General features: G+C 50.2%; 1 protein-coding gene across 2 annotated transcripts in view; it reads right to left on the minus strand.

Annotated features, from left to right (window-relative positions):
* LOC130865175 (BOS complex subunit NOMO1) overlaps nucleotides 1-19,873 on the minus strand; it is a 56,554-nt gene that overhangs the window by 30,096 nt on the left and 6,585 nt on the right. For both annotated transcript variants that reach the window (XM_057756045.1, XM_057756046.1), the window contains exons 4-15: nucleotides 18,155-18,255; nucleotides 17,056-17,162; nucleotides 14,510-14,582; nucleotides 12,054-12,206; nucleotides 11,471-11,608; nucleotides 10,539-10,628; nucleotides 7,979-8,084; nucleotides 7,666-7,816; nucleotides 6,145-6,319; nucleotides 3,979-4,120; nucleotides 2,350-2,481; nucleotides 1,233-1,369 (exon numbers count right to left, since the gene is read on the minus strand). In XM_057756045.1, the coding sequence (XP_057612028.1) occupies nucleotides 1,233-1,369; nucleotides 2,350-2,481; nucleotides 3,979-4,120; nucleotides 6,145-6,319; nucleotides 7,666-7,816; nucleotides 7,979-8,084; nucleotides 10,539-10,628; nucleotides 11,471-11,608; nucleotides 12,054-12,206; nucleotides 14,510-14,582; nucleotides 17,056-17,162; nucleotides 18,155-18,255 (1,505 nt within the window). The remainder of the gene's footprint in view (nucleotides 1-1,232; nucleotides 1,370-2,349; nucleotides 2,482-3,978; nucleotides 4,121-6,144; nucleotides 6,320-7,665; nucleotides 7,817-7,978; nucleotides 8,085-10,538; nucleotides 10,629-11,470; nucleotides 11,609-12,053; nucleotides 12,207-14,509; nucleotides 14,583-17,055; nucleotides 17,163-18,154; nucleotides 18,256-19,873) is intronic.

Below are 19,873 nucleotides of genomic sequence, written 5' to 3' on the forward strand. Positions count from 1 at the left end.
TGAGGAAACCCCTTCCCTGGAGCCCCAGGACCACAGCCAAGGAGGCAGGCACTGGCCTGGAGGAAAGCAGGAGGTTACAAAATTCAAGACCAGCCTGGGCAACTCAGAAAAACTCAGTTTCAAAATCAGAGAGTGAAAAAGAGGGAGTTGGGGAGATGACTGAGCAAACCTGCTCTTCTCCCAGGAGACCTGGCTCTGTTCTTACATGGAGATTCACCACTCTCTACAACTCCAGTCCTAGGCAACCCAATGCTGCCTCCTGGCTTCCATGAACATTGCACACAGGTAGTACAGACATACACAGGCAAAACACCCATACATACAACATAAAATAACAATAATTTAGGCTGGGTGTGACGCTGTCTGTCTTTAATCCATCACTTAGGAGGAATAAGCATTGGGATCTTATCTATATCAGGTCACACAGTATGGTTTGAGGTCACCTGGTCTACATAGTATGTCGCAGGAAAGCCAGGGCTATATAGAAAGATCAGACCTCAAAATATAATAAACAAACCAATAAAATAATAATAACTTAAAAATATTTTAAGGACCAGCACTACAGCTCCGTGGTAAGTGCTTGGTCGGTATATTTGAATCCCTGGATTTAGTCCTGAGAAGCACGAAAGCAAATCAAAACAGAATGATAGAAAATACGTGAGTGAGTTCTTCCCACTGTGGGAAGCAACAGCCTAGAGACACTGGGGGCACCAAGGAATCGTTAAATACAACACAACTTGCTGGGCCTCCCTATAGCCTGAGCAGTGGGCACATGATCCCAACGCTACAGGAAAAACAAGGGAACTTCCAGAAGCAGCACAGCACAAACCACACCACACCGGCCCCTCTGCTGCCCGCAACACTGCAGTCATGGGGATGCCTTCCCTAGCAGGCGGGAACTCAGGGCGGAAAAGGAACTTGGCTTGACTGGCATTACAAATTCTTACTGTGCCAGGCTCTGGCAACTGCTATATGCCAGACGTTCCTTTTAATTTGGAGTGTGCGTGCGTGTGTGTGTGTCTGTGTGTGTGTGGTGTGTAAGGGCATGCATGCACTATATGTATGTGTTGGTCAGAGGGTAACTTGCAGGACCTGATTCTTTCCTTCCATTGTGTGGGTCCCGGGTATCAAATTCAGACCATCAGCCTTGCTAGCAAACACCTTTACAGGCTGAGCCATCTTGCCAAACCCACTGGATATTCTCTCTGCGACCCTTCAAAAGCAGCACTTACCAGAGTGATGGCGTGTGAGAGTGCACACCGCAGCATATAGCCCGTCTGCCTGAACTCCAGGGAAGACACGTCATCCTCCAGCACCTCCAGCTCCAGACTCTTGTTCCTCCAGCACCAGTCTTCATGCGTGATGCTCACTGCAAAGAAAACACCACCAGGCCACTGGGACCTGCCGACCATCTGCACAAGAGTGCATGTGTGCTGAACATGGTGCCCTGCACTTGCAATTGCAACACCAGCACTCAGAAGGCTGAGGCAGGAGGATGAAATGAGTTCAAAGCCAGTCTGGGCTCTAGGTGACACCTTGTCTAAAAAGAAAATACACTTTATACAAAAACACCTAGGCAGTCAACAATGTTTAGGACAAGTCACTGCCAAAGAAAACTGACACCAGCGGTCACTGTCACTACAACTGTCACTAGAAATCCACGGAGGCTGAAGATGCCAGGCTACAAAATATCCAGAGGTCACCAGACTTTCAGTAAATATTTTCAGCTGATTTTTGTCCAATTTGTTGTTGTTGTTTATGTGGAATGCGGCTCTGGCAGACCTTGAACTCCTTCCTGTGAGCCTTGCAGGTCTAGACTTCTGGACTCTGCCAGTGGCCTGTGAGGAGTAGTTAGCATGTGCGCATGGGCGTGACAGGATACCACAGAAACTATAAAACAGGCAGTTTGCCAGCTCTGAGACAGAACACAGACCCCAGAGAGAGAAGCCTACTTTCCACTAGCCAGAAGTCTTGTCTGAAAAGTGAGGGCGGGAACAGCACCCACACGGGCCACTGCCCTGATGACCAGGGTCTGAGTTCTGCTTAGTCCCTTCCTGAGAAAGGCTATCGTACCATTTCACAGATGAGCAAACCATCTGTGGAGGAGAAAGAGTGGCTGCCCAAGGTCCCTCTAGAGCTAAACGGCAGACATGAGACTGGAATCATCATGACCGTTCTGGCACTTAGAAATAAAATGATTTGTCAGGGCACCCTCCCCAAAGCAGACACGTGGGGTGGGACCTTTGCAGGTCAAGGTCCCAGGACAGAGTTCCCAGGAAAAGGTCTACAGAAAGCACAAAGGGGGAGCAGGCTTGGGAGAGCTCACGACAGGAGCAGGCTTGATCTTACCTTTGTATTTCCCAGGGAGCACTTTGTCAAAGGTAAAGGTCATGGAGTTGACCTTGACAGAGAGCTGGAGGCTGCGTTTCTCACCCTGGCGGCTCAGTGACTGCAGGGTCACCAACAGGTCACCGCAGGTATCTAGAGAGAAGACCCAAGAACCTCACATGACTGCTACAGCAAACCCTGCTGAGATTCTGAGTGCTTAGCCTGAGCAATAAGCCCTGGAGGCAAGTTCAGACAGAACGCCTGGGAGCCCCCAAGAGCAGCTCTGGCCCACTTCCTCCAGGACAGTATAATGACCCAGTTCTCAGTCACCCCAAGACAGGGGAGGGTTAGTAACTTGCTCCAGGTCACAGTCCTTGGAATCTAACCAGAATCAGCAGCAACACTGAGGAAACTGCATTTAAATCCCTTATAGACTCCAAGAAGGGCAGTATGTCCATTTTACAAAGTGAAAGTCTCAGGCCTCCCGGGGGTCGTGGTGCACGCCTACAATCCTAGCATTTGGGAGCTGAAGGCAAGAAAGTTAAGATCATTCTAAGATGGCTGGAGCGATGGCTCAGCAGTTAAGAGTATACTTCCAGAGGTCCTGAGTTCGATCCCCAGCAACCACATGGTAGCTCACAACCATAAGATCTGGTGCCCTCTTCTGGCCTGCAAGAACACATGCAGGCAGAACACTGTACATAATAAATGAACCTTTCAGAAAAAAAAATCATTTTTTTAAAAAAAAAGCATTCGCAGTCTTGGACTACATGAGACCCGGACTCAAAAAAACACCAAAGGAGGCTGGGGAGATGATCCAGATGTGTGTGTGGTGAGCTGCCTGCCACACACACATGAGGGTCTGAGTTTGGTTCCCATAAATGCAGATAAAGAGCTGGCATGGCAATGTGCACCAGGAGCCCCAAGACCGGGAGCGGGCAGAGATAAGCAGTACCTAGAGCTCTCGGTTCAGCCAGCCTAGCTGAACCGATCAGCTTCAGGGTCAGTGAGGGACCCTGTCTCCAAATAATAGAAAAAAGTGTAGACAGATCAAGGGAAGACATTCAATACTGCCTCTGACCTCCACACACAGGCACACATGCGCAAGTGTGCCCACACACACTGTGCCCTTACCTACACACACACTCACACCATGCACACACACACACACATTCATGTGCACACACTTTCACGTACCAAGCATGCATACACGCATCATATACGCACGCACACACAGGATCTGATTTCAGCCTAAAAAGAAACCTTTGGAAAATAAAGTAGAAACAATCCAGGTGCCTGGTAACTAGGCAGTTACTGAGAACTCACCATTCATAAAAAAACACCTCAGCCGGGCGGTGGTGGCGCACGCCTTTAATCCCAGCACTCGGGAGGCAGAGGCAGGCGGATCTCTGTGAGTTCGAGGCCAGCCTGGTCTACAAGAGCTAGTGCCAGGACAGGAACCAAAAGCTACAGAGAAACCCTGTCTCGAAAAATAAAAAAATAATAATAATAATAATAAAAAAACCTCAGAACCCTGCAGGTCTCCCCAGGAATGGCACTGCCTTTACTGTAACCCCACTTCAGAGACACCTGGTCCCATCTCCTCCCACTGTCCAGTTCTCCCACTCTCATTTGCAGTGGACACTTCACCTAAGCAGGAGACTTTTCCAGAAACAGATGCCAAAAACTGCACAAAAGCCACATCCATCACAGGCCTGTTGGTCACGGTGACAGGGAACGTCTGCGGTTTCAGCATCAGCCCAGCTCTGGTCTCAGCCTCAGGCACCAGCACCTGTGAGAAGATGAGATGGCAGTGCTTCTCAATCTTCCTTATGCTGTGGTGGCCCCAACATAGCATTTAGTTCACAGCTGCAGTTCTGCTACTGCTGTGGCCACACTGCAGCATAAACATCCGACATGCAGGATTCTGCTATGGGACCACACTGCAGCATAAACATCAGACACGTAGGATCCTGCCATGGGACCACACTGCAGCATAAACATCCGACACGCAGGATTCTGCCATGGGACCACACTGCAGCATAAACATCAGACACGCAGGATTCTGCCATGGGACCACACTGCAGCATAAACATCCGACACGCAGGATTCTGATATAGGACCCCCCCCACAAAGGGTTGTGACCCAGAGATTGAGAACTTGTGCTAGAAGCTTCAGAGAACAGCTTTCCCCAGCCTGTGAGGCTGGAAGCACTAGAGCCTTCCTGAGGGCCTCAGGCTCAGCAGATACTAAAGGGTGAAGGTTCACACTGAGCCTAGATGTGTAATCACACCAAATACAACAATTCTGTTTGTTCCCCGAGACAGGGTTTCTGTGTATCCCTGGCTGTCCTGGAACTCACTCTGTAGACCAGGCTGGCCTCTAACTCAGAGATCCGCCTGCCTCTGGCCCCAGCACAGGGATTAAAGGCGTGCGCCAGCATGCCCAGTAGGAAGTGGTATTTTCATAGTAACACACTAGTAGTTTAATACCTAAGCCAGGCATGGCAGCACCAGCCTCTAACCTCCCACTCAGGAGTCTGAGGCAGAAAGAACACCCCAAGACCAAGTCAACCTGGGCTGTTGTAAAACCAACTCTCAAAGAGAGAGACTGTCTGGTGCCTCCCCAGAGGCACCCATAGAATTAGGTCATTTTTCTTTTTCCATGTGCTTATTTTCTTCTGTGTTACTTTAAGACAGAGACTCTGCAGTCCAGGCTAGCCTGAAACTCACACTCCTGCTTCCACTCCCCAGCGCTGGGACTGCAGGCATGTGCCATCACACTCGATTCCTTTCCTGTGTGCCTTTCCCAAGCTCAGAAAAGGACGGGGAAGGAGGCACACATCCCTGCTGCATTCCCAGTAAAGAACTGCCCAACTCTGGGCTTCTGACAGAGCCTCAGGAGCTGTCGATGTGGCCATCTTCACATAAGCTGGGCACCCACCAAATATCTCCACTTGTCCCTCCAGAAGGAGGAACCCACTCTAGAAGACCCACGCTTAGTAGACACTTCCAGGCCTCCCTCACTAAAGCTGGGAGCAGAGCTGATTTGACTGGCCAGCCCTGTGGGCTCCAGGCACATGGTCTTTCCCAGGCGGGCAGACCTCTGGTTGTCTTGCCAGTAGCCCAGTTGTGCTCAGGCCTACTCCATTGTGGGGATACTCCAGACAGGGGCTGCCCTGCTCCTCTGCCTGAATGGGCAAGCTCCCTGGGGTCTGTGGTTGTCCTGGAGTCAGGGTGGGGTAGTTCCTCTAGTCTGGGCTCTCAGAAGCTGGCACCATGAAATTCTAAAACTGCAAGAACTGGCTTTGCTCTGCTTTGGCCTCGTGGATGCCCTAGAGCAGCCAGAAACAAGGATGGCACAGGAGGGCACACGTTTGCTGCCAGCCCTGCACATACCCAGGGAGAGAAGACAGCCTCGGCCTACCACAGCCCTCACACGGAGGAAGGAGAGGGAACTGAAAGGCGTATAACAATCTGGAAAGCCCTTGCTTTTCCCCGAGCTGGGGTGGGGGCAGTGAGAGTGAGTGGAGGCTGGATGTCACCTTGGACGCTGTTTCCTCAGAAACCAATTATCTTGTTCTTTGGAGATGAAATCTCTCATTGGCCTGGGGCTTACCTAGCAGGCAAGCCTGGCCAGCCAGTGAGCCTCAGGGATCTGCCTGCCTCTGCCTCCCCAGCACTGGAATGACAAGCCAATGCCAGCACACCTGCCTTTTAATGGACTCCAGGGATCAAAGGTCCTCATGCTTGCAGGGCAAGCACTCTCCTGACGGTCACCTTCCCAACCCGCAGATATTTTAAGACAAACACGCACCTGGACTTTGTAGGTCCCTGGTTTCGCTTTAAAGCAAAATGATCCATGAGCATCCGTCTCCACGGTGACCAAAGCCTTGTCCTTGTCTTGAGAGGACAGGACCACTTTGTATTTACTCATCTGTTTGACAGTATCAGGGGAGCGGATGATGGATATCTGGCCACAGATGCTGAACCTGCAACGAGAAACCTGGTCATTCCAGCAAGACAAAAGCAGAGGGGAGAGGAACAGGACTTGAACCCAAGAATTATTTTCTAAGGATAACTGACTTCCTTCAAAGTTGAAGGGTTGCAATGCTTCCTTGGTGACTAGGCTCCTAGCTTTGGTGTCAGCAACCACCTTGTCCTTGTCCCTAACACTCACTTTCTTAGTTCCTGTGACCTCAGCTATTCAGGCTCCCCAGCCCCTGCAGTGCTGGTGGTATCCCACCTCCAGCTGACCAGCCTAGGAGGCCAATCATCAGGATGCAGGAGAGTGTGCCACCTAGTGGCCATGCGGCACCAAACCTGAACCCTCATCACCTATCTCAGCAACACCTCTCTAGGCTGCAAACCCCTAAATACCTTTCCATTCCGTCCTTGACGTGCATGTAATCAGTGACTACATGGTTAACTCTACCAACAACCGGAAACATCTCCCAGAACACCTCCACACCCACCACCATCAGAGAAGCCAACAAAGCCCTCTGGGATCAGACAAGGGAAGTGCTCACTTCAGAGAGATTTTTCTAAGACAGACAGACAGACAGAGGTAGAAATATGATTATTTATTGTGTTTGTATACATGTGGAGGTCAAGGACAACTTATACAAGCCTATTCCCTTCTTCTACCACGTGGCTCCCAGGGATCAGATTGAAGTTGTTAGGTGTGGCAGGAGGCACATTCGCCTTCACCTTCTTTTTCCACTTTAACAAACCCATTTTAACTTAAAAGCAAAAGAAATCAATCTTAAGTGTCCAACACGCAAGTGTCTTCAGTTATTAAGACTCAGCTCTCATCTTTCCAAAAGAAAGCCAGCTGACTCTCGAGAGCTACTGGAACTGAGGGAATCCTGGGCAGAAATACAGTCAGGTCGAGGCTCATTTTCTTCTCCACCACTGCTAAGAGAGGAGCTGGGACGCTCCCAAGACTGCACACAGCCGTGGGTTGGCTAGTTTATGTCACTTCACACACGCTGGAAGCATTTGGGAAGAGGGAATCCCAGCTGAGAAAACGGTCAACCAGATGGGCCTGTAGGCAAGCCTGTGGTTCATTTTCTGGACTGATAACTGATGTGGGAGAGCCCGGCTCACTGAGGACGGTGCCACTCTTAGGCAGGTGGTCTGCGTATATAAAAAAGGAGGCTGAGAAAGCCAGTTGTCAGCCATCCATGGCCTCTGCTTCTGTTCCTGCCTCCAGATCCCTACCTGACTTCACTCAGTGATGGACTGTGATATGGAAGTGTTAGCCAGATAAACCCTTCCCTCCTCGAGTTGCTTTTGGTCACGGTCAGTAGTCACCCTGACCAGACAGAACACTTACCCAGTAGCAATGAGGTCTGCCAGCTGCGGAGTGTTGGGTGCAATTTTGATGGTGACCATCTCAAAGTAGAGATGCTCCTTCTGAGCATGGATGGTGTACGTCCCTGTCGTTATGTTCTCTAGGCGGAAGGAGCCGTCAGCTTTTGTTCTGACTGTGAAACCAAAGCGCGTGAATCAAAGAGAAGCCCAAGCTTGTGTCCCATGGAGATTCTGTCCCTTGTGTCTCTATTGTTCCAGGATTCAAACAGAGCCTTTGAGCACACTCAGGACCACCATGCCTGCCCACCTCTAACCTGTTGTTCAGGGTGACTAACCTTTAATCTGGTTGTTCAGGGTGACCACAGCCTCTGGAACACCTTCTCCTTCAGGTCCGTTCAAGACCCGCCCAGTGACAGAGAAGCCCATGACATGGAACACGGGCTGCAAAGTGAAGAATAGGTGTTCACATGCCCAAGTCACCAAGACCCCTTCCTGGCCAGCACCACGGCTCCACGTGTTGGCCCTTGCAGCTCTAGTTCCAGCCAGGCCCCTCTCCCTCACAGCATCTATCCTCTCAGATGGTGAACGGTCACCAGAGTGGAATAAAAACAGCCGCCAGGCTCGCTCCCCAAGCCAGGTTGCTGCCTCTGGCTTGTGGGTTTCCCCAGCTTTGCCCTCTCCTGCTCCCTCCGCAGCCCCATCCACATGTCCCCACTTTGGTGAATCCCACCTGTCTCCAGCCTCTCAAATACAAGCCACCTTGTCTCAGAGCATCTCCTGGGACCCAGCCTGTCCCCCAGAATCTCCTGGGACCCCATCCCTTCCCCCAGAATCTCCTGGAACTCCAGCCTATCTGTCCCCTGGGACCCTAGCTTGTCCCCTAGCATCTCCTGGGACCCCAGCATCTCCCTAGACCACCAACCTGTCACCCCCAACATTACTTGTGACCCACAGCCCTTCCCTTCACCCATAGCATGTCCCTTCAGCATCACCTGAAACCCCAACCTACTCCACCAATATTATCTAAGATCAGTGACCTACCCTCCCCTTTCAAAGTCCAAGAGCCCACACCTAAGATCCCAGGCCAGGTTCCTTCAGTCCACACTTCCTCTGCAAAGTCTCTCAACACACAGCCCCATGCCTTGTCTGTGTGTGCCCTGTTTGCTCCAAGCACCAAGACTGGGCTCTCCTGGGTAGCACTGAGCTCCAAGCCCCCACCTTTGGTTTCTCAGGTGAGCTATCTGGGTGAGATATCAACAACCTAATTGTCTATCTTCAAACTCCTCAGCATCTAAAAGGCCCGACTGATTCCCTACATCTCATCCCCCTCTGGTTAGGCTCAGTGGAGCCCGTCCTGCCTCAGCTCCATGCTACAAAGTATGTATTATTTGAAAGAGAGCTGCAAAGTGGCAAAACTGTAGCCTGGCACGACAATACACCCTTGGACTGCAAGCACTAGGTATAACTGCAGGGCACGGTGGCACTCGGCACCCAGGCAGCACCTGCCTGTAATCTCAGTACTCAACTGGCTAATCAGGAGGATCATAATGGTTCTGTCTCAAACCAAAAACAGGAAGAGTGTGCAGAGGGGAGAGGAGGAATAAGAAAATGGCTTCCTTTTGATTCAGGGATAATCTTCTGAAGCTAAGAGCTGAGCTGGCTATTTATCCACTTATCAACTCACAAGTCCAACAGACGTTTTCAACGCTTACTACGTGCCAGGTGCTTGAAGCACACAGATGAAATGGGGAAGCTTCCCTAGCCTGATGGAACATTTTAGGCCCTCACTTGAAACTCTACACACTGCGGGTTAAAGCCTGCATCTGACCACTGTCTGGTACTTTGCCCAAGGACCTGTCACACCCTTCCTGCAAGGCCAATGCTGGCAATAAGGCTCCGTGTTCATCCTCCTGGCCTCCTGGACTTAGGTGTCCTAATGCAACCTTAGACGGCGGGGCCAGCTCCCTTGACTGCTATTTTAGAGGGCTGCTTCTCAGTGCATCATAAAACAATCCGAGAATAACTTTTCACTAGCACAACTGCCAAGTACCCCCCTTAGGGCGCTTCCTCTGTGTTGCAAGCTGCCAGCAGGGACCACTTCCATGTCTGTAAGCAAAGACACAGAAGAACAATGAAAACACACTTACCATGTCTTCTGAACATCTCACCATCCCCTGAGGGCCATGCTCTCCTGAGCTCACATGGTTACTGCCCAGGCCAGCTTTCCTCATCACCTCTCCTCAGCAATACCCAAGTCCCAGCAGCATTGGAGAGAAGTGGCCAACCAAGGTCTACACCATCAACTCTCCAAGCTCCGTCCTCCCCTCCACTACAGCTCCCCTGACCTCCTCAGGAGCACTCCTGCCTTGAGACCTTTGCACTCACCACACATTTTAGGGATAACTCCCCTTTAGGCGGTAGCCCGGTGTCACTTTCAAAGGGGACTCTTGATGGCACATGCAGCCCTGCGTCCTCATCCTGAGCTGCACAGCCCTTCTTCTGTCCAGACAGTGTGTGCTTCCTCTAGCACACTGACTAACTTGCTTATCTAAACAGGCACTGGCTCTTCCCGTCACAAAATGCAACTTCCAGAAAGACCATTGGCCACTTAAGCCCACACTGCATGGCCAATACAGAACAGAACCCAAAGCACAAGCCAGGCACTCAGTGGGCAACCTCACTGAAAGAGCAGCGCTGACCAGACTCCAGCTAGCTCTGCGAGATGAAGACACTGTGTAAGAGAGGTGGGATATCTAGTGTACCCCAGGCTAGGGCACAGAGTCCACGTCCTCCAACAGTCATCCTGGGCAGGATGCTGATGTGGACAAGTTTGCAACATCTGCGCCCAGAGCTAGGATCCCAAACGCCTGCCTCCAGGGCACGACGCAGCTTCACCTCGAGTCTCAGGCTGTCGTGCTCCACAGTGAAGTCAAGCCTGGAAGGTGCCACATCGAAGGTGATCCTCTCTCCTCTGTAGAAGGGCACCTAGAAGGAGGGGTCTGGTGATTATGAAGAATGCACCGCACAATTCTACAGTCAGTATTCACCTGGGCCTAGCAGCCAACACAACCAGAGGAATGTGAATCCCAGCTGCTGGTCTAGTGGAGCCCTGTGCTCCATGTCTTGTGTCAGTTCGGGCTGTGATCCCCAGGGTATCCCCCACTGAGCTGCTCAGATGCAGGAGTGCCTGCAGTGCATGATAAGACATCTTGTGGGCAGGTCCAAGTCTGAACTTGAGATCCACTGCATTCCACACACACGGTACAGACAAAGAGACAAAAGCTGATGGCAAACTCAATAGTGTACTCAGATTTTAGAGTGTTTTAGATATGGGTTTTCAGCTTTAGGGACACTCAGTCTATCCTTGCTTGGCTGAGAACTCATGGATACAGGCTCACCATTTATTTGACTATTCAATATCTACTACTGATTTGGATCTGAAACGCCCCCAAATCCTATGCACTAGCAGGCACATCCAACACGCAGTCCATGTGCCACACGTGTCCCAGGATAACTGTGGATGTGGCGGCAGGAGGGCCGTGCTGCCACGTGAAAAGGCCGCTCCTGGGCTGGGACGTGGCAGCACCTGTAGGAAGCAGGGCCTGAAGGAACTGAATAGATTTCCTCTACCACAGGCTTCAACCACACCCTACTGCCTCACCTCAGTCCCAAAAGCAAGAGGGTAATCAGCCAGAAACTGAAACCATGATCCAAGATAAACCTTTACTCCTTTCGGGTGGCTCAGCTCAAGTGGTGACAGAAAGCTGACTCGCACAATGCCCACTCTCACGCCAGTGTCCTGTACAGAGAGAAACCCACTCACTCACCACAGTGTAGCCCCCACTCGGCAAGGAATAGAAAGAAAACGAGCCGTCTTCTTTGGAGACCGCATGGCACAGATAAACCAGGCTCTCATCTGGATGCTGGAACCCCGACACTGGGGACACATTGCAGCCCAGGACATCCTATGTCAGAGAAGAAGAAATTCCCATGTTCCGATTACCCAACAGCCACAAACAAGACCAGGCCAGCTTCTAGAGGCCAACGCATGGGTTTCTTGCAAGAGGTTAATTTAAGCAGGCAAATGGAACACAAATCTCTACACCCGGCCTCAGAAGTTAAAAATGGGCAGTCTTCTTAGGAAAACTGGTGAGGCATCTCCCCAACAATAAGAAAACTGGCCAAGGAATAAAAGTGACACACCCAAGATGCCACAGAGCAACAAGTAGTAGAACCTGACACTGTGTGAGCCTGGCCAGAACCCAAGCATCTCCCAGCTCCACGGCCTCGCGGTGCAGACAGTCCATGGAGATATGGTGTTCTTAAACATCCAGGTCACAAACCAACCACTACTGGTATGGTCAACAGCAAGCCCCAACCTGCCACTCCCCACCCCCGATCTATGCTTACCTCTTTGTTTACTAAAGAAGAAAAGAGAAGAAACTTCACCCCTTTCATGGGCTCCCCGTCACTGCGGACAGAGCCAGACACGTTATAGCCAGCCACTACAAGGGGACCGGCTGCATGAGCATTGGAGTTCGTCACCCTCACCGTGGTACTTGCCTAGAAGAAGGAGGAGTTCTTAGTTCAACAGTGCTAAACCCTGACAGCCCAACACAGGAGTAGGAAGAAGACTGTGAATTTGAGGACACCCTGGGATACAATGTGACAGTCTCAAAAGGAAACAGACAAAAATAATAATAAGTCCTTCCAGAACACTCAGCAACACAAGGACATGTTTAAATTTTTAACTAAAAAGGCAGTATGAACACAGAATTCATAATAAAATTACAGACACGGGCATCCCAAACTCAGACAGCCTCAGTTCCTAGTCCCTTTTATAACAGCATACTGCATGTACAGAGGCTATACACATCTCCCCAATACTAAATCTCCATTAGTTTCCACATCCAACACAACAAGCAGTATTTACCATTTGAGAATCAAGAATAAGAAAAATGCCTACGTATATCCAATCGGTAGCTGGTTGAATCTGAGACTGGCTGAAGCAATGAATATTTAACCCTCAGCCAAGGAGGGCTGGCTGCCGAAAACAACACAGCCACTGTGTGTTCATGTGTTGACTGCAGATGCGCATGTCATGGAGTGCATGTGGGGGTCAGAGGACAACCTGAGGTGGCAGTCCCAGCCTTCCTTCCACCTCGCTTGAGGCAGAGCTGCTTGTGGTTTCAGCTGTGTGCACCAGTCTGGGAGGCCCGGGAGCTAAGGGATTCTCCTCCCATCTCCCCAAGGAGCACTGGGATTGCAGACAATCTTTCACATGGGTTTTGAGACCGAAACTCAAGCTGTCAGGTCTGCATGGCGAGCACCACCCACTGAGCCCTGCAATTTCTTCTTTTCTATGCGAAGTGGATGAAAGGAAGTGTGAGATGGGGCACCCACCCATGTGGGTGGTGACCTCACACTGACGGACCCTTCCTTCCTTCACGTCCCTCTCACAGTCCAACTTCTTGTTTGTTTGTTTTTTGAGACAGGGTATGTCTCTGTAACCACCTTGACTGTCCTGGAACTCACAGAGATCCACCTGCCTCCGCCTCTGGTGTACTGGGATGAAAGGCATGTGCCACCATCACACCCAACTTCTTCTTAAAATAGAAATATTTATTTGTTGGGGGTGGGGCCATGCCATAGCACACATGGGAAGTTGGAGGGCAACTAGGAATCTCTCCTTTCACCATGTGGGTCCCAGGAACTGAATTTAGGCTTTTAGGCCTGGCAGCATGTACCTTTACTCTGAGCCATCTCTCTGACCCCTCCAATTAATGAGCAGGCTGGTTTTCCCTTTCTGTTGCAGAGCGGCTTCATACGGACAGAATGCAATCCCCAGACACTGTGCAATGCCCTTGCTAACCAAAATCTGACAGAGACAAACCCAGGGCCAGAGCCCCTGCTCCCTCAGGGTAGCCAACACCCCATGTTGACAAAACAGAACCAGGGCCAGAAGCACTGACCCTGCCAAGTAACTGTTAGCCAAACTTATCATATCATGCTTTGCTTTATTATTGATTTGTATTCAAAAACATTCAATTACTATAATATTTTAGAATCAGCCTTTATATGACATTTCAAGCACTTATAACCTTTTAGACAGTCTTTGGGGTTTTTTTTTTTGGGTTGTTTTTTTGAGTTAAGGTCTCACTCTATAGCCAAGGCTGATCTAAAATTCACGATGGAGCCCAGACTACAAAGCTCACTGTAATCCTTCTGCTTCAGTGTCCCAGGTACTAGAATTACAGGCACAAGCTATCACACATTGCTTAGACACTCTTTCAATGAACACTGCTACTACTCAGTCATGTCTGATTAAATTTTCAAATACCAAGCAGAATAAAGTTGAAAATTTCAACCAAAAAGGAAAGCACTGTTGTTTCTTTCCTTGAAACAAGAAGTTTTCTCTGGCTTGCACGCTCACTGCTGCTGCTGACACTCAGATATGACGCTGCCACTCAGATATGACGACACGCAACCCATTCTCCCTGAACAATCATAGGCTGTTTGAGATCTCCCTCTCCCCGGGAACGTGGACAATAGGCCTCTAGAATATTAGCATATTATCGATTTCTGTTTTAGACAGAAAAAGAACAAACTTCACTGGGAATTTCTGGTGTTGACTTAGCTCAATACAGTGACAGTGGATGGCAGAGAATGTCACAACTGTCACCTAAAGAAGAAGCCAAAAGCAGAGGCACCCACTGTGGCAGGGGAGTTTTCTCTCGTAACACCTACATCTTCAGCACCCGGTTCTTTCAAGGTATCTGGAGAAAACTATGACTTATTTCATATCCCAAACTCATCCCCACAATTGCTTCCAAATAGCACACCCACAGACACGGGACGAAGCTTACCTCCTTCAGAGCCCAGGTCGGATGGGTTGCAAGGATTTCATAATCTCCAGGAAGAACTTTAAAAAATGCAAACCTGAGAAACACAGAATAGCACATCACTTAACCCAGGTTTTAGACAGGGACTATGCGGGAATTACTGTAGGCTTCCAAGAGCTACTCAATCCAGTTCTGTCCAAACTCACTCACTGAACACTCCCCGTGTGCCAGGAAGCAAGGAAAGCCACTCTGCACACTGCTAGCACACAGTGAGCCAACACTCCCAGCGGCTCCAGGAGTCCTGGCGTAAGCTCACAATAATCAGCAGGCTTGATTGACACAAACAGGGATGGGGAGGAGAAAAAAATAGCTAAAAGCTAAGGAGTGGGAAGGGAGGAGCTGTGCCCCAGGCTGGGGCAGATAGCTAATACAGAGTGGCCCTAAAGCCAGGCATAGTGACATGCACCTGTAATTCCGATATTTAGGAGGCCGAGACAGGAAAGCTGAAAATTCAAGGTAGGCGCCAGAGAGCTGTCTCATGGCTAAGAGCACTGGCTGCTCTTCCAGAGGACCCAGGTTTGGTTCTGAGTGCAGGTGACCCCAGGTCCAGAGGATGCAATGCCCTCTTTTGAACAAGGTCAGTGACCTCTCTCGCAGACAACTGTGACGAAGCCATCGGCCAATAAGCGGACTTCTAGAAACTCCAGATGAGCTAAGGCCACGGCCAGTTGAGACGGGACTGCAAAGGCTACAGCCAGAGCCATACCAGGCTCCATCTGAACAAGGCACCTGCCAATCAGAAGCTAATTTTGCCACAAGGAACTTACTACAGGCAGTAATTGCACTCTCCCGTGGTCTATGAAACGCCGCCGTCCGGACAGGGCTTGAGAATTACTTTGCTACAATAAAGCTAAAGAGGCCACTGTTTTCTGGCACTGTTAATTTAGCCTTTCTACTCCCCAGGTCCCAACATGCGCTCTGAGCACTGCTTAAGACAGTTCATGGCAAAGGAGCTTAAGACACCTCCTGGTCAGGTCTGCAACAAACTACAGCTGGGGCATCCTTCGTTTGAACATCAGAAATCCAAGATCCAGAACTTTTTGAGTACCAATACTATACCACAAAAGTAGAAAATTCGGGCCGGGCGGTGGTGGTGCATGCCTTTAATCCCAGCACTTGGGAGGCAGAGGCAGGCGGATCTCTGTGAGTTCGAGACCAGCCTGGTCTACAAGAACTAGTTCCAGGACAGGCTCCAAAGCCACAGAGAAACCCTGTTTCGAAAAACCAAAAACAAAAAAAAAAAAAAAAAAAAAAAAAAGGTAGAAAATTCTATACAACTGAATTGTTTAGTAATTATTTAAAATTTTGGATGGGAACTTCAGCCTGCATGCTTAAGACACGCACAGACGAAATGAAGTCCATGTTCACATGTCCCTGAAGGCACGTGTGCTGTGGTCTCGGTTCCCAGTACAGGGTTAGAGGGGTTTGCCTAACCAACAGAGCAGCTGTTGATGGATTCGGGACAGGATGAACCATTGGGAGGTGGTGGGGAACACAGAAGGACAGGCCTCAGAGAAGAAGTTGTCACTATAGGAGTGTCACTAGGTAGGGGGTGGGGCCTCGGTGCAGGAAGTGTGTCACTGGGGCAGGGGGCCCAGACACATGAAAGCTAAATGCCCATGGTCTGAAACCATGAGTCAGATAGAGCCTCCCTCCTGTCAGCTGTGATTATTAGCACTGAGAAACTAACACATTGTATGTATGAAAAACATTCCAAATTCTGGAAAACCGAGGCCCTTCTGGTCCCAAGAACTTGGCTGAAGGACACTCAGTCTAGGCTGGGCCAGAAAGAAGCACAGCTGGGTGTTACTCCAGACCAAGACCAGGCACTGATCAGGGACAGCCGATCAATGGCGACTTTGAAGTTGGATAACACACTAGAAGCTGACTATTAGCTGCAGTTACCATGTTGGTTGGGTTTTGCATGCTGAAGTAGCAATGCTCTAAATGTTTGCATAAGTATCAGCTCCGATTACTCTGGTGTTAATCCAGCACATCTGCTCACAGTTACAGCCGTGCTCGCCCCACTGCACAGCGCAGTAAACAGCTCTTTACGTTTCATTCCGCCAGGTTAACTAAGCAGCCACCAGATCCAACTACAAAATGGTTTCCATGTAAATGATAAAACGCTGTCTCTGAACCCTAACTGTGTTAGTCTGTGGTCAGCACAAGCTCATTAGCACCACCTGGCCAATCTGAAACAATCACACTTGTCTTCCCAGGAACCTCTCTTTACCTTCATCCGTAAATTAGAAAAGCAAAGCAGTGGGGTAAAGTGGCTATCCCAAGCCAAAGGCAAATGGAGGAGCCCATTCAAACCCAGGCTGGGGCACAGCCTTTACAGACAGTGGCTGGTAATTAATCACCCACCTGCACAGTGGGTCAGATGACTCCCACTTCAGGGAATGTGGCTTCTGAAAGCATGAACTTGCTTAAGAGCCAAATCAGGGTCTGAGCCCACCCACCCCCTCAACCCAAGCAACCACACTAGACTCCAGGACGCCACTCACTTTCCGCCAGGCTGCGTGACTGTGGACTGGATCTTCGCGTCAGTGCCTGTGCTTCTCAGGGACACCTGAACTCCTGCAGGCCCCAGGGGCTGCCCTTTGCTGAGGACCTGTGAGAAGGAGGACGTCAGGACCCAATGGGCAGCTCAGCCAGCCAAGGAGCCAAGGCCCCTGTTTCAAGCTCCTGCACACAAAGTGGCACCTAAAACATTTTTCTTTATGTCAAGGGCCTCTCTGAGGAGGATGTAGTCAGGACTGGTGAAGAGGGGACAAGGACAGTAAAATGCTGCAACACTGAATGTAAGACAGCATGTGTACCACAGTGGGGCTGCAGGTTGCTCAGTGGTTAACAGTGAGCACTGCTCTTGCAGGGGCCTGGGGTTCAGTTCCCAGCACCCACATCAGGCAGCCTGGAACTGTTTTAACTCCAGGTCTAGGGTGATCCGATGCCTCTGGCCCTCAAGGACATCCACATTCAAATATACATATCCACACATAATTAAAATTCTTTTTTAAAATGTAACATTATTTTACAAATCTCTAAGAAAGAAAAATACCCAAGATCCCCTCTTGCAGTAAGCAACCCACAGGAGACATTTGAGGGCCTCACTTCCAGCACAAAAGAGCACTTCTAGGTCTACACACTGGACCCTCGCCAGCAGAGCCCTCATCTCTACTTGGGGGTCGGCGGGAGGAAGAACGAGGGCTCCACTGAGAATGGAGCTGGGAGCAGACACACACACACACACACACACACACACACACACACACACACGAAGCAGCACTCACTGCCCAGGGCGCCAGCAGCTCCCCAGAGCAGCTCCGAGAGAAGGGGTGGAAGGAGCTTCCCCGGAGGAAGTGCACCTCGCTCTCACACAGCAAGCGCAACGACTCAGGTCCTGGGCATGTGCCCTTCCCTTTCTGCACCCCACCACAGGCCATGCCCCACAATCAAGCAGACCCCAGGTTACCACAAAGCACAGACCCCTGGAGCTCACTGTGGGTGACCTAAGAGCGCAAGAGCCCCACTTCTGTAAGGGTGACAGGAGGTGGCACACAACAGAGCAATGTAGAGAAGAGCAGACAGAGCCTAGAGCCAAACCTTTCCATTCACAGAGAAGCCAGTGAACACAAAGTTGACGTCCCCGCCCTTCGTGCAGATGTCGCTCACACCATCCACGTGCAGCTCCACACTGGTTGGTTCTGGGGAAAAATCAAGAAAGGAGAGGTAGGGGCAAGAGACAAAAGGCAGCATGCATGCAAGGAACATACATCCCAGCCAGACTCTTCATAGTATTTCTAGATGTAATGCAAGGAACATACTTCCCAGCCAGACTCTTCATAGTATTTCTAGATGTAATGCAAGGAACATACTTCCCAGCCAGACTCTTCATAGTATTTCTAGATGTAATGCCCTCACGTAATCAGAACTAAAGTGAAGGCACGAGTCTCCTCCCACCCCGCAGAAGGAATGGGCTCCCTGAGTTCCACACTGTAGCTGTATTGCTGGTGCATGTGTGTGCTTGTGGTCCATGCTCGGATGGGTGTGGCACAGGCATGTGGAGGCTAGCTATCAGTGGCGGCTGTCTTCCTCTATAGCTCTCTACCGTGCTTTTAAAGCAGGGTCTCTCACTGAATCTGGACCTGTCCATTTGCCTTGGCTGACTGGTCAGCAGCCCAGGGATCCTCTTGTCCCTAGCTCCAGCTCTACAGTTGCAGACGCACGCCACCACGCTTGGCTTTGGACTTACACAGGAAGCACTTCACCACCTGGACAGTCTCCAGTGCCAAAGGACTCACTCTGGACCAGGAACCATGCCCAGTGCATTCTTCAAGGGACACAAGAATTTACCAAGAAGTAAACTGAGTCATGAAAAGGTTAAAGGATCTTTCCACAGAGTGTGTGACAAATCTCACATGCTGGCTCCCGACCTAAAGAGGACCATCAGCTCCATGGCAACAGGAGCCCCACAGGAGGACATGAGCAGAGCAGGCTGACTCAGTCTGACTACTAATCGTCACACCGCCCAGCTTCCAATCCCTCACAAATGTGGCTGCTGAGGGCAACCATCTGATCCTTTAATATCAACACGATGCATTTTCTTTAGAAAACCAGAAGGTTCATAGTAGAAAGTTGAGCTTTTAAAACACAAGGAAAGGGCTGGGGAGATGGCTCAGTCAGACCCAGGTCTGGTCCCCAGCACAGAAGTACACATCTGTGCCCAGCGCTGAGGAGGCAGACACAGGGTTCCTAGGGCTCACTGGCCAGCCCACTAGCCAAATCAGTGAGCTCCAGGCTCAGTGGGGAGAAGTGATTGAAGAAGACGCCTGATGTCAACATCTGGACTGGGGGGGCGGGGGGCTGGTTGGTTTTGGTCAACTTGACAGAAACCTAGACAAACCTGGGAAGAGAGAATCTTGAGAAAATGCCTCCATCAGGATGGTCTATGGAGCATTTTCTTGATTAATGTGGGAGGCTCAGCCCACTATGGAGGACAAGCTATTTTGTAGATTTCCTCCATGGGCTCTGCTTAGTTCCTGCCTCAGCTTCCTCAGCGTTGGTGCTGACCTGAGAATGTGAGCTGAAATAAACACTGTGCTCCCCAGGCTGCCTTTGGTTAGGGTGCTTTAGCACAACAGCAGAAACCCTAACCTACACACAGCAGAGGACATGACCTAGACACACACAATAAAGTATCATAAACAAGACTGGAAGAAGCCAGACACAAAAAGCAGCCTGTATGATTTCATTTTGCTCAAGTTCAAAACAAAATGACCTAAATGGAGTGTGGTGGCTCAGACTCTAATCCCAGCTACTTGG

Source organism: Chionomys nivalis, chromosome 23, assembly GCF_950005125.1.
Source record: "Chionomys nivalis chromosome 23, mChiNiv1.1, whole genome shotgun sequence".
Classification (NCBI taxonomy): Eukaryota; Metazoa; Chordata; class Mammalia; order Rodentia; family Cricetidae; genus Chionomys; species Chionomys nivalis.